Source organism: Setaria viridis, chromosome 1 (assembly GCF_005286985.2).
Source record: "Setaria viridis chromosome 1, Setaria_viridis_v4.0, whole genome shotgun sequence".
NCBI lineage: Eukaryota > Viridiplantae > Streptophyta > Magnoliopsida > Poales > Poaceae > Setaria > Setaria viridis.
The window spans coordinates 30,268,769-30,285,655 of NC_048263.2; the positions used below are offsets into that span (position 1 = coordinate 30,268,769).

A 16,887-nucleotide genomic window follows, 5' to 3' on the forward strand; every position below is an offset into this window, starting at 1 on the left:
CCGTTCCGGCGCGCCGGCCGCCCGCTGGAGGCCCCTCCCTGCGGGGGCGCAGATTGCCTACTTCCGCGTCAACTACGCTGCCGTGGTCGCCTTCTCCCTCGCGGCCTCGCTCCTGGCGCACCCCTTCTCCCTCCTCATCCTCCTCTTCCTCACCTCCGTGGCTTCGCTCATCATCTCCGGGCTGCTCGTCGGGGGTGCCATCGTCGCCGCGCACGGCGCCTGCCACATGCCAGCCTCTCCCTCGATGATCCGAGCGCTGCGTCCAATGGCAGCACCACCAGCAGGCTGCTATCCTTCCGCGCGTCGCTCGGATCTGGGGTTTGACGAGGAATTCAGTAGAGATCTGGCCCTGTAGCTACAAAGAGCTTCTCGTTCCTGTGGTACTTAACTGTGAGTAGCTATGGATATGCATATCTGATTTTGGTTCTAAATTGTGTCTCGAATAATGCAAAGATCTTGCGATGTGTGGATCTGGCATTGTTGTTTGAAATATTGATTAAGGGGTAAGGGTAGTTCTGTCCAAAAATCATGTTTGGATACCTGTTCGATTGAGAATGTTATTATAAAAGCTACAGTGTCCAGCAGCGTAAGCATCGGCCTTCGCTTCAGCTTATAAGCCGGCTGAAAAGCTGAAACAGCTAATTTGTTGTGAGAGGAAAATACTGTTTGGTGACTGATAAGCCGACTGGATAAGCTGAAGCGAACAGGCTATGGTTGAATGGTGGGTTCCGGTAAAGCCGCTCTTTTTTATTGGTCTGTGGTAAAAGCCACGGTTGAACTGCGGTTTTGAAGTTTAGTTCCTATCGCATCAAATGTTTAAAAACAAAACTAATTATACAGATGGATGCTAATTCGCGAGAGTCATGATTAATACATATTCACTGCAGTATCACATTGTCAAATCACGGACTAATTAGGCTTAATAGATTCATCTCGTGAATTAGTCTCTATCTGTACAATTGGTTTTATAATTAGCTCATATTTAATCTTCCTAATTAGTATTTAAGCATTTGATGTGATAGAACCCAACTTTAGTCCGTGGAGCCAAACATCCCATCCATCCAATGCAACTTTAGTCCGTGAAACTAAACATACCATCAAACAGTTTGATGCACTGTATGGGCTTTGGATTGCGCACTTAAAGCCCAAGGTCTGGAAGGTGGCCCACTAACCAGCCCACACCGCTGGCGTCGCGAGGCACCGAGGCACGCGAACCCGGCCGTCTTCCGCGCCGGCGACCATGAGCCGTGCCACCCGCAGTCGCCAGAGCCCTCGACACCGGGGAGTCGGGGATCCCCTCCCCCGGTTCGCCGTCGCCGCGTCCGCACCGTTTCGATCGATTACTGCATGGCGCCATCCCTCCCCGCCTTCGACTTCTCCTGCAGCCCCTGCACCCTTCCACGCTGCGCTCCCCCTCGTCCTCTTCCTCTCCCGACGGAAACCTGTCTCGCGCTGAAGTGAACTCGTTGCTCCAGTGGAACGCAGGGGGGGGCAGGTGCCGGTGATCAGGATCTACAAATACGGCTCCACCCCTGCGAGCCAGAAGCTGACTTGCCTCCACATCCCCCCCGGGTGCGTGCCAGCAAGTTATCTGTGAACGTGCTTGTCTGTCTGCATTTTCCTTTGTTCAAACTTCAGAGCCTTCCGGTGCTTGTCCGGCATCATAAGGCACGTGCACAGCTCGGACATGCGGTTCTGTTGTTTGCATTTGAATTTGGTATTTGGAAGGAACTTGCTTAGCACACCAAAGTGGACTGTCTGGGATGCTGTTGCTTGTGTCGATCAGGAGTTTGAGGTTATTCAGTTTGTTCATATCGATTGGTGATTTGTTCATTCTTTTCGTAACTTTGCACTTGCTTGTACCCATTGGTTTCTTACTAGAACTGTAGTTGAATTTTACCCATTTAGCTAGTGCTGCCTCTTGAAATAGTAATGCAAATGAATCTCTCTGAAATACTTTGCTCTTTGAGACACTAGTTGAGCTTAAGATTTCCAGCTCAGTACCCATGTTCTCTGCCCTGGTAAAATTTTCACCGAGTGATCTGGGCTGAAATTTAGGCTGATCTTTAGTTTTTTTTTAAATAAACATGTCTTTGCTTTTATTTTCCCATCATGTCCATGCTTTAGTTTCTTTATAATATTTCACAACTGTTATGTGTTTCTATTTTCCTTTGCAGTCAGATTTTCTTGAATGTAGATATGCAAACAATGATTTGTATGTGGTTATATTGTTCTCACTTCATGTACTTGGAATCTCTGATGTGTGAAATTACTTCATTTGTCCACCTACATTTTCCCTGTGATTTTATCTCAAGCTATTTCATCAGTCCCTGATTGTCTCAACTAGTTTGTAAATATCTACTCTCTCTTTGGTGTTTAGGTCCTGCAATATTTGTATATATCGTGTCCCAAGGAGCTGCTCTATAATCTAGAATAAGGTGATTTTAGCTTCTAACATATGTACCCTGGTACAGATTGGATATCACTTATGCTTTTTAATGTTTTTATTTTTGGTGCCACTTGTATATTCTTCTTTTGTTCTACATGGTGTTTGTAAATTTATTAGACAGGCTACCTGATACAATTCTATCCATGTGCACGCAAATTCTTTTTGGGAGTTTCTTATTGCCTTGTATTGAGCTTTTAAGCGGTGTTTGTTGATTTTTTATAAACATGATTTGTAACAGAAGGGATCACTTCTTCTGGTGTTTAAATATTAGTAACTTGAATTTACAACATACTCCCTTTGTTCTAAATTACCATTCGTTTTGGCTTTTCTAGATGCATAACTTTTGCTATGTATCTAGACATAATCTAGGTACATAACAAAAGCTATGTACCTAAAAAAGCCAAAGTGAATAGTAATTTGGGATGGAGGGAGTAGTTAGTTGTCAAAGCCTCAGAGGTAGACTAGACATTACTGTCGACATGGCCTGGCTGCCTATAAAGCACCTGCTAATTGTTTATTGGCAAAAGAGCAACCATGTCTAGCATCAATTGCGCTTGTGATCATGCCAGTAATCTTTTGTGAGCAGATGTACTCATGTGATCCGAAATTCCAAATGCATACACTCAACTTTAACCGTAAGAAACCATTTTGTCCTGACTCCTGATGCAATGCAGAAAATGGGCAGGGTCCCTAGCACTTTAAAGGAACACACACGCACACATTCGCTCACCTGGGCTTGTTGGGCTGCACAGTCTAATGTGCCACATCTTGCATTTGCTGATGTTTGGGTGGAGCAGATAGATGGGGAGTCCTATTTGCTTAAGTTTCCCGATTCAATTTCATAATTGGAGACCTATACTTTAGATGGGGATTCAGGGTTTCTTCATTTTTTTCATAGGGGCTAAAGTAGCTGTATGTTTGGATTTGCAGTGTGCAGCATGGATGCCTTGAGCAAGCTCGTAGTGAGATTTCACTTCAACGGGGAGTTCATAAATGATGGCATGAAAGTGCATTATGTTGGTGGAAGGGATGCAATGTCATATATAAATCGTGATAAGGTATCTTTGGCAGCAATTGTTGGGCATCTGCGGGACCACTGCACGGTTGAAGATGGTGCATTGGTGCATTGGCTATTCCCAGGGAAAGAACTATATGATGGACTTCGTGTACTCACGGATGATAAGACATGTTTGCAGATGGCTGATGCTATTATGGAAGGAGAGGTGGCAGAGATCTATGTTGAGGCGGCAGCAGCAACAGATGGATCAAATGATGAAGGTGGTCAAGGAAGTGGATTTGAGAATGAGCAGGCAATGGTTTATGTAGATTCTGCTGATGAGGAAGGTGGCCATGGTGATGTAGAAGGAGATGATCAAGGTGATTCAGATGATGATGACGTAGCTGGGGAAGATGCAGTAATTTTGATATCTGCAAAACCAGACTCCAGGGAAGTTGCGGAGAGGCAGATCAAGAAGCTTAAGGAGTTTCACAGGAGCCCAAGTAAGAAAGGGAAGGATGCACAAGTGAAGAAAGATAAAGGAAAACAAGAAGAGGAGAAGCAGGATGAAGATGAGCATTCTAGCTCAGATAGTGACTACATGCGTGGAGATGATTCATCTTCAGAAGCAGACAATGAGGGTGTTGATATTCTGAGGAAATTCAAGGACTTTAAGAAGGATTTGAAAAGAGGACATATTGCCTCACTTGATGATGTTGTTCTGGAAGGGTCGACTGCTATGCCAGCAGGTTTTGAAGGAAGCCAAGACGATGGTAGTGAGACTGCATATGCTCAAAGCAGTGATGATGCAGACTCAATGAATGATTTGGATAGTGATGGAGAGTTAAGTAGGAAGGACAACAGCTTTACAAGGTTCAAGGAGACTACAGGAACACCCATATTTGCTTTGGGCATGTTGTTTAAAAGCAAGAAGCAATTCAAGAAAGCCATTATCAGGTATGGTCTGGCTGAGAGGAAAGTAATCAATTTCATCAAGAATGAACCAAAAAGGGTTAGGGCAAAATGTGATTGGAAGGCTTGCCCTTGGGTCTGCCTTCTTTCAATCAACTCTAGGACTGAAAGTTGGCAGATAGTGACCTTCAATGACTACCATACATGCCCCCCTAGAAGAGATAATAGGCTTGTTACTGCAAGAAGGATAGCTGAGAAGTACGAGAAGTTTATAATGGCAAATCCAACTTGGAAATTTGTAAGCATGAAGCAGACTGTCCAAGAGGAGATGTTTGCAGATGTTTCTATCTCTAAATTGAAGAAAGCAAAGGCCATGGTCATGCAGAAAGCCTTCGATGCTACAAAAGGTCAGTACGAGTTGTTGTATGATTACCAGTTAGAGCTTCTGAGAAGTAACCCAGGGAGTACAGTCATAGTGACGAAAGAGCCAGGTGTGGAGCCACCCACCTTTCAAAGGATGTACATCTGTCTTGATGCATTGAAGAAGGGATTTCTTGCTGGTTGTAGAAGAGTAGTAGGTTTTGAGGGTTGTTTCTTTAAGGGAGCCACTAACGGGGAGTTGCTATGTGCTATAGGGAGAGATGCCAATAACCAAATGTATCCAATTGCATGGGCAGTGGTGGAAAAGGAGACAAATGATTCATGGGGTTGGTTTTGTGACCTTTTGTTCAAGGACCTAGGTGTTGGTGATGGGACTGATTGGGTCTTCATATCTGACCAAAAAAAGGGAATTCTAAAAGCAGTCAGCTATTGGGCTCCTCAAGCTGAGCATAGGAACTGCGCTAGGCACATCTATGCAAATTGGAAGCAGCACTTCAGTGACAAGGAGTGGCAGAAGAAGTTCTGGAGATGTGCCAAGGCTCCTTGCATTATGCTGTTTAACCGTGCTAGAGAAAGGCTGGCAGGTGAGACTAGAGAAGGAGCTCAAGCTATACTCAACACTCGCCCTCAACACTGGTCAAGGGCTTGGTTCAGGTTGGGGTCTAACTGTGACTCTGTAGACAACAACTTATGTGGGTCCTTCAATAAGTGGATAGTTGAGGCTCGGTTTTTTCCTGTCATCACCATGCTGGAAACCATCAGAAGGAAGGTTATGGCTAGGATTCATGACAACAGGACCAAGTCAGAGAGTTGGGTCACCAAGATCTGCCCCAATATTTTGAAGAAATTGAATGTCTACATCACTCAGTCAGGCAAGTGCCATGCAATTTGTAATGGGGCATCAAACTTTGAAGTGATGCATTTTGACACCAGGTTCACAGTTGATCTAGAGAAGGAGTGTTTATGTAGATATTGGCAGCTGTCAGGATTGCCTTGTCCTCATGCTATTTCATGCATTCTTTTGAAGACCAATAGCCTGGATGAATACGTTGCGAGTTGTTATTCAGTTGAATCATTCAAGAACACATATGAACATTGCCTTCAACCTATTGAGGATATGACCAACTGGCCGGTTTCTGATAGAGTCAAGCTCAAAGCTCCAGACTATGTCTGGATGCCTGGAAGGCCTAAGACAGAGAGAAGGGATCCAACAGAGGCACCCAAGGGCACAAAGCTGTCAAGGGTTGGTACTGTCATCAGATGCACAAAGTGCAAACAGACCGGTCACAACAGATCCACATGTGAGAAAAGGAATGCAGCTGCTTCTTCTGGTACTGCTGGTGTTCAATCCGCTGCTAGTCCAAATGCAATGGCTGTGGTGTCCAACACTCAACAAAGTTGTACATCCTCAAGGAAAAGGAAGGCACCGGCCGGCAGCAGCCATGGAGCACCAGTTAAGGTAATATCATATCCCAAAAAAAATTTCAGAACCTCAAAGTTTTTGCATTATCTAACAGCTCTTTCCACCAGAATGTGACCAAGACAAGCGCAAGTGCTAGGGTGTCAACTATTCAGGGTGGCTCAGCTACTGGGAAAGCCGGTGCTCATGTCTCCGCTAGTGCAACAAAGATCACAAGGCCTGATCCAAAGCAAGGGCCAATGCTTCTACTCCCTCCGTGGGAGTCAGCAAAGCTGTGATGTCATACTGAACTTGTGCTTCGAGAAATTGAATTTGCGTAGTGTTGCCAGACTGTTGTGGCATGTCAAGTCCTGTTGAACAATTTCAATCCCATGTTGTGTTGCCAGACTGCTAATGGCATGTTAAGTTGTGTCGAACTGTAGTGCTTGTCATGTGAAACTTGGCTTCTATGTAGGGAATCTTGTTGGCATCTATGTGCGTGATTTATCTGTGTTTCCTACATCTGAGAATGAATGTCTGGGTGCAGGCGAGCAGGCGTGAACCCAGTGCCCACGGGCGACGCGCGTCCCTGTGATGAGTCTGTTTGGTTGTTCTTTTCGGGTGTCGACAACTAAAGAGCAATAGCCTCGGCGCAGCAGTGCTCCGCTCTCCTACCGAACAGCATCAACGACTGCTTGACTGCAGCCAAGAAACAGGGACGCGCACGATCTGTGTTTTGTGCGACACGTGCGAAATCAAGATAACAGAAACAGATAAAAAAAACATCTATAGCCTGAGGGTCTTCTGATTCACAACACTCAAAACAACCAGACAAGTCTATCAGATATATAGGGTGCCCCAGGCAAGCCGTCAACGGCCGAGTACAACATCCAGAATACAAGGGTGCAATCTGCAGTGTAACGTTTCACAATTTTACAAGGAACACCGCCCAATACACTCACTGGACACCCATTACCACGCATGCTTGATTGTTGGTGGCAAGGTACCGGACCAAACAACAGTCGCGCTACCGCTGAGACAGCTTCTTCAGGTGTTGGAACAACTTTTGCTTTATCCACTGTCGATCATATGGCAGAAATGCCTGGATCGAGTGATCAAAACTGCAAAAGTTAAAATAGCAAGTCGTTAGGTTTCTTTTAACTTTGAGCATAAAATGCTTCAAGTGACTTAAAAAATCTTAAAAAAGCTCTTGTACTCACACTAGTGCACTTATGTCAGCTAGGCCATCAATGAAGTTATAAAGGTCGCTGATATCATAGGTTATGTTTGGGACCATTGGGTTGATATCCCTAATTTTCCTTTCATAAAGCCCACAGATTCCTGCCATTTCAGTAAAGTGGTATTAAGTAATTCATGAACTTTTAGAAGGCAAATAAATCAAGAAGAATCACTGAGAAAGTGCAAATCTGATTTTAGAGGGGTATAAGATCATAAGATGGATCTGTGCCAAACTAGCCCATTGGTGGGGATGGGGGGTTGTATCAGGCCAGTGAACAAAAGTGTGAAGAAAGATGATTAGATCCATGAATGTCTAAGGCACCATGGAATAGAAATTATTACTATAATGTTTCTAATATTTAGATATCACTGCAACTTTTTTTCTGATCATGACAAATCAGTGCTGCTGCAGATGCAAATCAGAAAACCAAATTCATACAGCTGTAGAATCACATGAAAACCACCAGGGTGATACAGATAGAGTTAAATAAATTTTTCCATTGAATTTTTCAGCAGCAGATCCTTTTCCAAATCATACGTACCATCCAATGCATGATTAATTGAATTATAGTCCATAAATGTCCTTGATGCCCTATTTTGGGATGGCTGCATCAAAATAATGGTGTGTCTCCCAGCCTGTATAGAGCAATCAATCAGATCCACATCAACATGTGCCAGTACTTCCAGAGTGCAAAGCATTGGATATACATGGATGCTAAGAAATTACCGACATACTCATGCCCCATGCCCACTAGCCTTAGACAGTTTCCTAATAGAGAAATATTTTCTGTGGCAGCTCCTATACTATTAGAGTATTCATAAAAGGTACCATATCACAAAAGCGAAGATTTGCTAGACAACCCATCTATTAATAAAGGCCCAATAAAGACATATTTTATTCCCTAGAATGATTCCTTTGCTTCAAGCAGTAATAATAAAATTGATCTAGTCATCATCAAGTTGGCTTTGGACAGGATCCGCCGTATGGCATCCAAAAACTTCTGAGACACCAATACTCTGGGAATAAAGCAAACTCAACCCAACACAGTGACTAGCAATATCAAATAGTATTCTTGACTCTTGTACTTTTGCATGCAAACTATGCAGCTTTCTTTCACAATTCTATAATGCATAATATTTAGACTATAATTTCAGGGGAGATATCTTTATATTTTTTGCTTCTTCATGATAAGAACAATCCAGCATCCAGAGCTGTGCCTGTATGATATTTCCATTTCCAGAGCACTGTTTAAAGGGTTACCTAATAACCTATACCCCTAGATGCCCGTAGTGCACATCTAAGTAAAGGAAATATGCTGTAGGAGAAAACATATACAGCAAATAATTTATTATGCTATATACTAGAAGCTCAAACATGTCACCAATCTATGAACAAACAATTCTTGAAACATATCAAATAACACAATAACCTATGAGTAAAACAGTAAAATTCGTTGATAAAGCTAACTAACAGAGAGATGCAGAATAAATTATGATCATCACATCCTTATTTGAACCTTAAAATGATAAAACACTGGACAGGATAAAATCAGTGCCTGCAGATGTAAATAGGGAGCGCCTTGGTATACAGAGTCCCACCAAACATTCATAATAGACAAGATTGCAAAAATGCACGATACTTCTTCAATGAAATGGCAAGCAGCTATCTTGTGTGTTCGAGGTAAAAAAAATCATGATGCCCAGTGCGCGGAGCTTGGGATGAAACTCAGTACGGGCCAACACAACATTGGGGGAGTAATATTAGAAAATGCAGGCCAAAGGCATTATCAGAAACCTAGATAGAGGTATCCATTTACCAGCGATAAATTATAACTAATCATCAATCAAGCTGCAGTCTCTGAGCTGACAGTGTGGCAAATGCTGAGTAACTGGGCACACATAGGTTTATGGTAACGGAAATGAAATCAAAGGGAATTAACATAATGACATGGGGCAGGGTCAGTAGGGGCTGGGTTCATACTAGTTTTTTTTTTCATAGTCACGAAGCATTAAGCACATGAGGTTTTCAAAAACCACATATCACCCATTGGTGAGAAACGCAACCATTGTAGTTTTGGCATCCAAAGCGCAGTTAGCAGATAGCACATTATAGCATATCCTACTATTTACAGCAAGTCCATAACCTTATAAAACCTACCATGACATAGAAGCAAAGTCTCCAAGTATCATGATAATGAGCTTAGAACAAATATTTTCGGTAGAATGCAGAAGGGAAAAGTCTTCTGGGGAGAAGTATGGATCGGAATGTTCACACCACGCTACATAGATATCACCACATTCTCAAAATTCACATTGAATCACTGCCCAAGTCAACAAAAGAAACAATAACAATAGCAGATTACTCGGCGAACCCCCACACAAGCCATCAAAGAAACACATCGAGCTACTTCGATTCAGCTAACCAACAGACCGCTGGCGCCCGCGACAAGGGAAGCAAAGCAAACTGCAAATAATCTGCGAGCGTCGCGTCGTCACTGGCCAATCCGGTGCCGACTTTTACGATCCCATCGGTCACAGGCTCAAATCCTACCTCCAATCGTACCCTGCCGCTACTAGGTCTGGAGCACGCGCGCTACGGGGTACCAAAACCCCGCCCCGCGGCTCGTCCCGAGAATCCCAGAGCTGGAGAGGATTGTACAGGGAAGCTCACCATGGAGGTCGCGGGCGGGCGGGCGGGAGCTGGGGGAAGCGGCGAGAGTCGAGGAAGGAGGCGGCGATTGGGGTAGGGAGGTAGGAGTCGAATAGGTTTGCGCGTTCCTGCGTGGGGAAAGGGAAGTGGGGCCTTGTTTTGTGACGTGATTATTAAAAATGGAAAAGAAGAACACAACGGCTTCTGTTGGAACTTGGATACTTGTATGATGCCACGTTGGATGCTTCGCAGGAACATCGGACTATCAGCATGACAGTAGCCCGTGTAGATGCAGCAGAGCAGTCGATGTTTTACGGTGAACACGTAGAAACTAGATCTCCCATCTCAAATTCTCAATTGCCAGACAACCGGTGGTGGTAACTGGTAAGAGGACAATTTCGTGAGCAACGAAAGATGGTCAGGCTAGTAATACCTGGTTAAAGCAGGGCGGGGATAGATTTGGTGGTGGCAGAAACTGTTTATATGGAAGCATGCAATGTGATCGGAGGTTGAAGAAATTATTACTCCATCGTCCGTGCTAAATTATAGGTTATTTTCGGATCGTCCCAAACTATATATACATATTAAGGGTCATATTTTTACCGAACCTTAGGGTGAGCAGAACATTTGACCACACCACAAGCACATTCTGATTTTTTAGAAAGAAATGAAGGTGAAGTAGGTAAGGGACACTTAGCTCGTATCTAGTGAAACCTGGTTAATGCTCTTTCTAGATTATATAACTTGGAAAGGTAGTCATGGGTACTATGATAAATGACCATTCTAGGGACCACAAATAATCTAAAGGTGATCCTAGGATGTTCTTTTAACCTAGTACTCTTGACCATAATCCAGCTTATATAATTTAGGCTAAATATTGAAAACCTCATAAAAATTATATCTAAGTTTTCAATATAGTTCATGTCACATTAACAAAACACAATTTCAAGGCCGAACTACATCCTGCTTGTGAGATAAAAAAAAAATCACGAATGTCGGATATAAGTACAAAAATTATAATTTATTCATTTGTACTTCTAAGCCTTGGATTTATCACTTGTGCATCTCTCATTTGCTATGGAGTTTGGACTAGAGATTTTTTATGCCATCGTATCATAACATCATCTATAGATGGTGAGTTTTTCACGACATGATTTTCTTTTAGTTTCAAGTTGCAAACACTTATGGTTTTCACATAATATGATCCCAACTATACAAATATAAAACGGACTAATCGCATTGTTCGCGAGGATGCAGATGCACGAACAGAACATGTAAACTTTTTCAGCGCGTTCGGCAGCGCGTTAAGCCGCTGCTGCGGCTGCTGGCTGCCGCAGCCGGTGCTGTAGCGCTGCAGCTGCTGCTGCTGCCGCCGCTAAGCGCCTGGTAGTAACGGCCGTTTGGCCCGCCGGGTGTGCGTGCTAATGGGCCGTTTGGGCCACATTAGTTGCAAGGTTAAATTTAGTCCGGTTGCAACTCAAATTTATGCAGGAAACCAATGAAGCAAACCGAATTTGCGTACTCTATTTTACAAAATGAAATAATTAAAATGTGTGGGACTACAAATAATAATAGAATTGTTCATACTTGTAAAATATAAGGTTGTTAAAAAACAGAAATTAAATTGTTCCTGTACCGAAACAAGCGAGAGAGCGGTAACGACTTATCCTTACCAATTTCCAAAGTGGTTTCCGTACTGATACGCTACTACGTTCGAAAATAAATTTTGTAGCGGTTAATGCAACTACAGTATCTAAATGGTGCGCGCCAAACATAACAAACACACTCAAGCTTACGAACGTACACACAACATATTACAAATTCGTACATACAAATTACAACATGATTTACACACATACATCCCGCGTCTACATCAACGAGATGCCCGCAGCAATCCAATCTCGGACACTGCCCATATCAGGTGTAGCATTAGCTGCCACCCATTCGGACACCGCATAGTCCGGTTCTCGCGCCCTGGACGATCCTGCCGAACTGTCATTGCCAACGTCCAACAAATAATTATGCAGTGCAAAGCAAGCAATAACAATCTTGGTTTGTCGTTCTCTCGAATATAGTGGCACTTCCCGCAGAATGTGCCACCTCGATTTCAGGACACCGAAGGCGCGTTCCACCACATTTCGAAGGTTGGAATGGTGAAAATTAAATTTCTCCTCCAAAGTGTCGGCCTCCCTTCTGCTAAACTCCTCGAGGTGATACCTGGTATTTCTATACGGGCCCAGATACCCTTCGCGAACGGCGTACCCCGAGTCGACCAAATAATAGCGGCCTGCAGGTAATCACAACAAATCAACATTAGTGCACCACATTTTCTTGATTAATCTACATGTGCCACTCTTATAAGTCACATACCTGCAGGTGGATGTGGGTACGTCCGTGCCGACATACAGTCACGCAATACCGCCATGTCGTGACATGAGCCTGCCATGCCAGCTCCTACGTACGTGAAACGCATGTCCATATCGCATATGGCTAGCACGTTGAAGCTTGTGAATCCTTTTCTGTTTAGGAAATCCAAACGGGACTCACGGCCGACAATTACTGGAATGTGCGTACCGTCAAGCGCACCTATGCATCCATCAAAGAACGGTGCATATTGGGTCAGCTTGTGATTGACCGTCGAGTACGCTCTATCCTTTGGAGCGATGACTTGCTGGGCAAACGAATACATTACATTCGCCACATGCGCCATCTTCCTACTCACCGTGTCCAGACTCCGGTCAAACCTTTCTCTAATCTGCCGGCACGCTTGCTGTGTCGCACATGCCCACACAAACATAGCTAACGCCTCAACGGATTCTACCCCTTGCGACGTTGTCAACCCATGGTTGCTAACCAACACGTCGTGCAAGTGAAGGAACGTGTCGGGATACATACGAAAATTGTCGTAGCACCACCTCCTGTCCCGGAGGTTCAGCTCCACCCACTGCCGACCCGTCAGGCGTGGCAGCTCAACTGGCAAGTCGACAGGTCGGTTCCGTCTAGCACGATTTATGCTGCGAAGCTCGTCATATGCGGCTGCAGCTCCTCCTAAACATCTCATATCAAACACGGAGCTGTTGTCGCTGCCGGTGTCACTGTTGTGTTCCTCTGGAGCACTCATACTTGAAATACCTGTCCAAAATGAAAACACAGCTTATAAGACAAGGTGAACAACGTTATGTATACCGAGAGCAGGTAGAACTAGTTTGCACAAAAAATTGAACGTAACGTAACTTCAAAGTAACTTAGCAACATAACTTATACGTGCAACTGAACAGATGCAACTAACTAATACAATTGGTGGACATTCAGATACACCAGAACATAAACAACCACTAACATACCAGAGAAAGGTTCAACGATTATTAACTTAAAAAATGTTCAAGTCAGCGCACATAGAAAGGTTCAACCTCATCTAAAAATTACAGAAGCTACATTCAATGTTCAACACAACACAAGTGCAACTAAGCTAAGAAAGAACCAGGCCACCATCACTTCTTCTGCATCATGTTCCAGTAGAAATTGATCCAACTCAATCGGGCATCTTTTGTGTCTAACCCTAAGAACGTGGACCGACAATCCGAACTCTGCCCACAACAATACATGACCTGGTTGTGAAGCTCCGACCCCTGCTCTATACCATCTTCTTTTAGGATCTGAAGACAACGATTTGTTTGTTCATGGGCACTCGGCGCACGTAGCAGGCTCCGCTTGGCCACACTATCAGATAGGTCCCTAATGTACTGCTCCAAGGTGTCACTTCTTTTTTTGGTGGGACTGTCCACTGAGTATTCTCGGACCGGCCTTTTTGACTTGGCACGAGCACTGAAACGAGCACTAGTAGCAGGGGCCTGCTCGTCCTCCAAGTCCACGAAATTGCCCTCAGTCCCCATGCTAGGTGTGCCCCCCATGCTAGGTGTGCCCTCCCGAATCCCTCCGGCCGAAAGCAATGTGCCCCTGTCTTGTGGTTCGTGGCCAAACAACTCGAACAGCAGGTCCAGCAAAGGTGGAGGCTTCACAGAATGCGGCTGTGACCTCGCCTGGGTGTCCTGCAAAGTCCCATAAAAGTAAAATATCAGCATTGGAAATGTAATAAATTACAAGTATGACGATCAGTAAGTTAGGGACGACGGAAAGTCCCTACCTGTTGGTCCTGCTCCCAATACGTGGCATCAGCCGACACCCCACCAGTTTGTGTGTCGCGCCCTAAACCAGTCGAGGTTTCCAATGCCCGCCAGCCGAAGAATTGCCTCCTCAAGTTGTTGAGCTTGTTCTGCAGCTGCTTCACTCCCAGTTGCAATCCAGTTGCTGCCCTGAACCTGGAGTGGACATTCCTCCATCCCAACTTAGTGAGGCATCTGTCGCTCCAGTTTAGCTGGTTCTTTTGTTCAATGCACATCTCCAGCAAAATTTTTGTCGTGGGCTCATCCCAGCTGGCACGGATACTCATCTGACCACACAGTAGCTGCAATTATATGGCACCGATCTATGGACAACTACGACCTACGTACACAACTAAGCAATGGAAAATGAAGAATTTGTTACTTGCCTTAGCAGGTGCTTTGTGGCGTTTGTGACGAAAATTGTACGGGCACACGGGGGGAGGAGAGCAGGACCCAGTCGATGACGATGCCAGTGTGGGCACCTTTGAATGTGCCTCAGATTTGTGGTCCTTGCACCCTTCCTCCTCAAGCCTGAAAGGTTAAAAAAAAATCAGAAGGGCAGATTACACATATATGGGTCTAAGTACAAGCTAAACATGTAGGACAGAATATGCTCTACTGCCACAACAATACTTGAAATAATTGTTACAGATTAGCAATCTTATAGTATGGAATATTGGAATATGCTCAAGTCATGATAATTTATTTCAGAACACAAGCAGTTATAAGTCTAGGCTGTATTTGTTATAGGGTAAGTGTAGCCGTCTTCAAGGTTCAACAATGATGATTTGATTAAATCAAAAGGTAAGCAAAGATTCTTTGATGAAGCAGATCTAGAAAATTAAAAAAATAAGGCACAAAATCATCACAATAAGGTGGCTACCGACCTGCAGTTGAAGAAAAAAAATGGAGACACCAAAAGTCTAAAACGAACCAGCTGTGTAGACTGAGTGAAAACAAGCAATGGGATTGGACCAAATGCTGGGTCTACAATTAGCATTTGAATGTGCAGCTATGAAAAATGCATGTGGAAGACGTATTTGTACTGATTAAATGTGCCTTGCACATCTAGGATGCATAAAGATATGGCATAGCAATAAATTCAGGAGACAAAGAGAAATCTAGCAGAGGTAAATCTAGTGAAAACTAGAATCAGTAATTCTGGATAAAGGACAGAACCTAACACTTCATGGAGAAAGGCATCAGAACAACGGACTTTAGCCCTGAACTGAAATAAACACATATTGACACTTCTTGGTTGAAGGTAATTCAGGTTATCTATCAAATTTATCCACATTTCATCCATCATTTAGATGGCTGCCCCTTTGATTTCATACAATTGTCACAAAAAAAATGTGCACTCCAATCGCCATAATGACCTACAGCTTCAGTCTGCCTCTCACATACTTGTAAAAATCAGGAAGTGTAACTTATGAGGACCTTTTTTGTTTACCTGACATTCCTGGAGCTAACAAGTAAGTAATGTCTACTTGAACTAAGTGTTGAAGACATTGTCAATTCATACTGCATATATACTTATGTCAGCAAACTATGAAGTAATCTAGTATGTCACACAAAGTATATGCCTCACAAACCAGGGGATAAATTAAATCAAACCATTCAAGCTATAAACTGATATTTCACTTGCAGATACGCTAGATGTAAGGAACAACCCATGAAATAACCTCAATCCTAGTTGAGGCCTTCCTTTTATCACAATGGGCAACAATACGCAATAAGGTATGTACTTGACCAGATCATGTATGTAGTGAAATGTGTAACAGATTTCATTCATTCACTAGGGGCTCAGGGGATGCGGTACCTGTGAGCGGAGGTGATGCAGGGGGCGACGGCGCGGGAGAGGGTCCGTCCACCCGACGGCCCACCGGCGGCGGCAGCGCTTGGGCCGGCTCGGAGCCGCGGCGGCGGATCCGGAGGGACGGGCGGCGGCGGCTCCGGACGGCCCACCGGCGGCGGCAGCGCGTGCGCCGGCTCGGAGCCGCGGCGGCGGATCCGGAGGGACGGGCGGCGGCGGATCCGGACGGCCCACCGGCGGCGGCAGCGCGTGCGCCGGCTCGGAGCCGCGGCGGCGGATCCGGAGGGACGGCCGGCGGCGGATCCGGACGGAGGGACGGAGGGGGCGCGAGGTAGCGAGGGAGCGGCGGAGCGAGCGCGAGGCAGTGAGGGAGCGCGCGGCAGCGAGGGAGCGGCGGGCGACCGCGACGGAGCGCGGGCGCCGAGGGCCCGCCGGCGGCGCAGACCGGGCGTGGACGGAGCGGGGAGCGGAGGGAGCCGCGGCGGCGGATCTGAGCGAGGCTCGGTGGGAGCAAGTGACGGAGGGGGCGAGATGAGGGAGGCACTGGCGCGGGACGTCGGTGCGGCGTTACCTACATACGAACGGATTCCGCTCGTGACTAGCAGCGGAAGCCATCCGAACGGCTTCCGCTGATAAGCCGCAGCCGGAAAAAGAAGCCGCAGCGGCTTAACGCGGTGCCGAACGAGGTGTTTTTAGCGCGCAACGTGTGGCCAGAGGCCCACCTGAATGATTTTCATTTAAAAACAACAACAAGAACAAACAAAGAGAGTGGGGGGAGGGAGGGAGGGGAGCGTGGATCGGGAAACTAATCACGGCTCCCACATCCATGTAAACACTACGCACGCACACGAACAAACAGAACGCCTACCTTACCGTTTTCC

General features: G+C 45.2%; 2 protein-coding genes across 4 annotated transcripts; one reads left to right on the forward strand and one right to left on the reverse strand.

Moving 5' to 3' along the window:
* The first annotated feature begins 1,220 nt into the window (after window positions 1-1,220).
* LOC117861421 (uncharacterized) lies at window positions 1,221-6,628 on the forward strand. Of its 2 annotated transcripts, XM_034744989.2 has the most exons (4): window positions 1,221-1,572; window positions 2,381-2,438; window positions 3,380-6,198; window positions 6,270-6,628. In XM_034744989.2, exons 3-4 carry the CDS (start codon window positions 3,388-3,390, stop codon window positions 6,435-6,437), a joined length of 2,979 nt encoding a protein of 992 aa, XP_034600880.1. In that variant the 5' UTR covers window positions 1,221-1,572; window positions 2,381-2,438; window positions 3,380-3,387; the 3' UTR covers window positions 6,438-6,628. The 2 variants fall into 2 exon arrangements, with proteins under 2 accessions (XP_034600880.1, XP_034600887.1); XM_034744996.2 differs by lacking the exon at window positions 2,381-2,438.
* A 328-nt stretch (window positions 6,629-6,956) lies between these two features.
* On the reverse strand, window positions 6,957-10,188 carry LOC117861465 (enhancer of rudimentary homolog). 2 transcript variants are annotated; one of them, XM_034745034.2, is made up of 4 exons: window positions 10,049-10,188; window positions 7,920-8,013; window positions 7,359-7,479; window positions 6,957-7,259 (listed from the first exon to the last, which is right to left on the reverse strand). In XM_034745034.2, the coding sequence occupies exons 1-4, from the start codon at window positions 10,049-10,051 to the stop codon at window positions 7,166-7,168; spliced, it is 312 nt and encodes a 103-aa protein (XP_034600925.1). In that variant the 5' UTR covers window positions 10,052-10,188; the 3' UTR covers window positions 6,957-7,165. The 2 variants fall into 2 exon arrangements, with proteins under 2 accessions (XP_034600925.1, XP_072150092.1); XM_072293991.1 differs by lacking the exon at window positions 10,049-10,188 and having other exon boundaries at window positions 7,920-9,908.
* Between the last annotated feature and the right edge of the window lie 6,699 nt (window positions 10,189-16,887).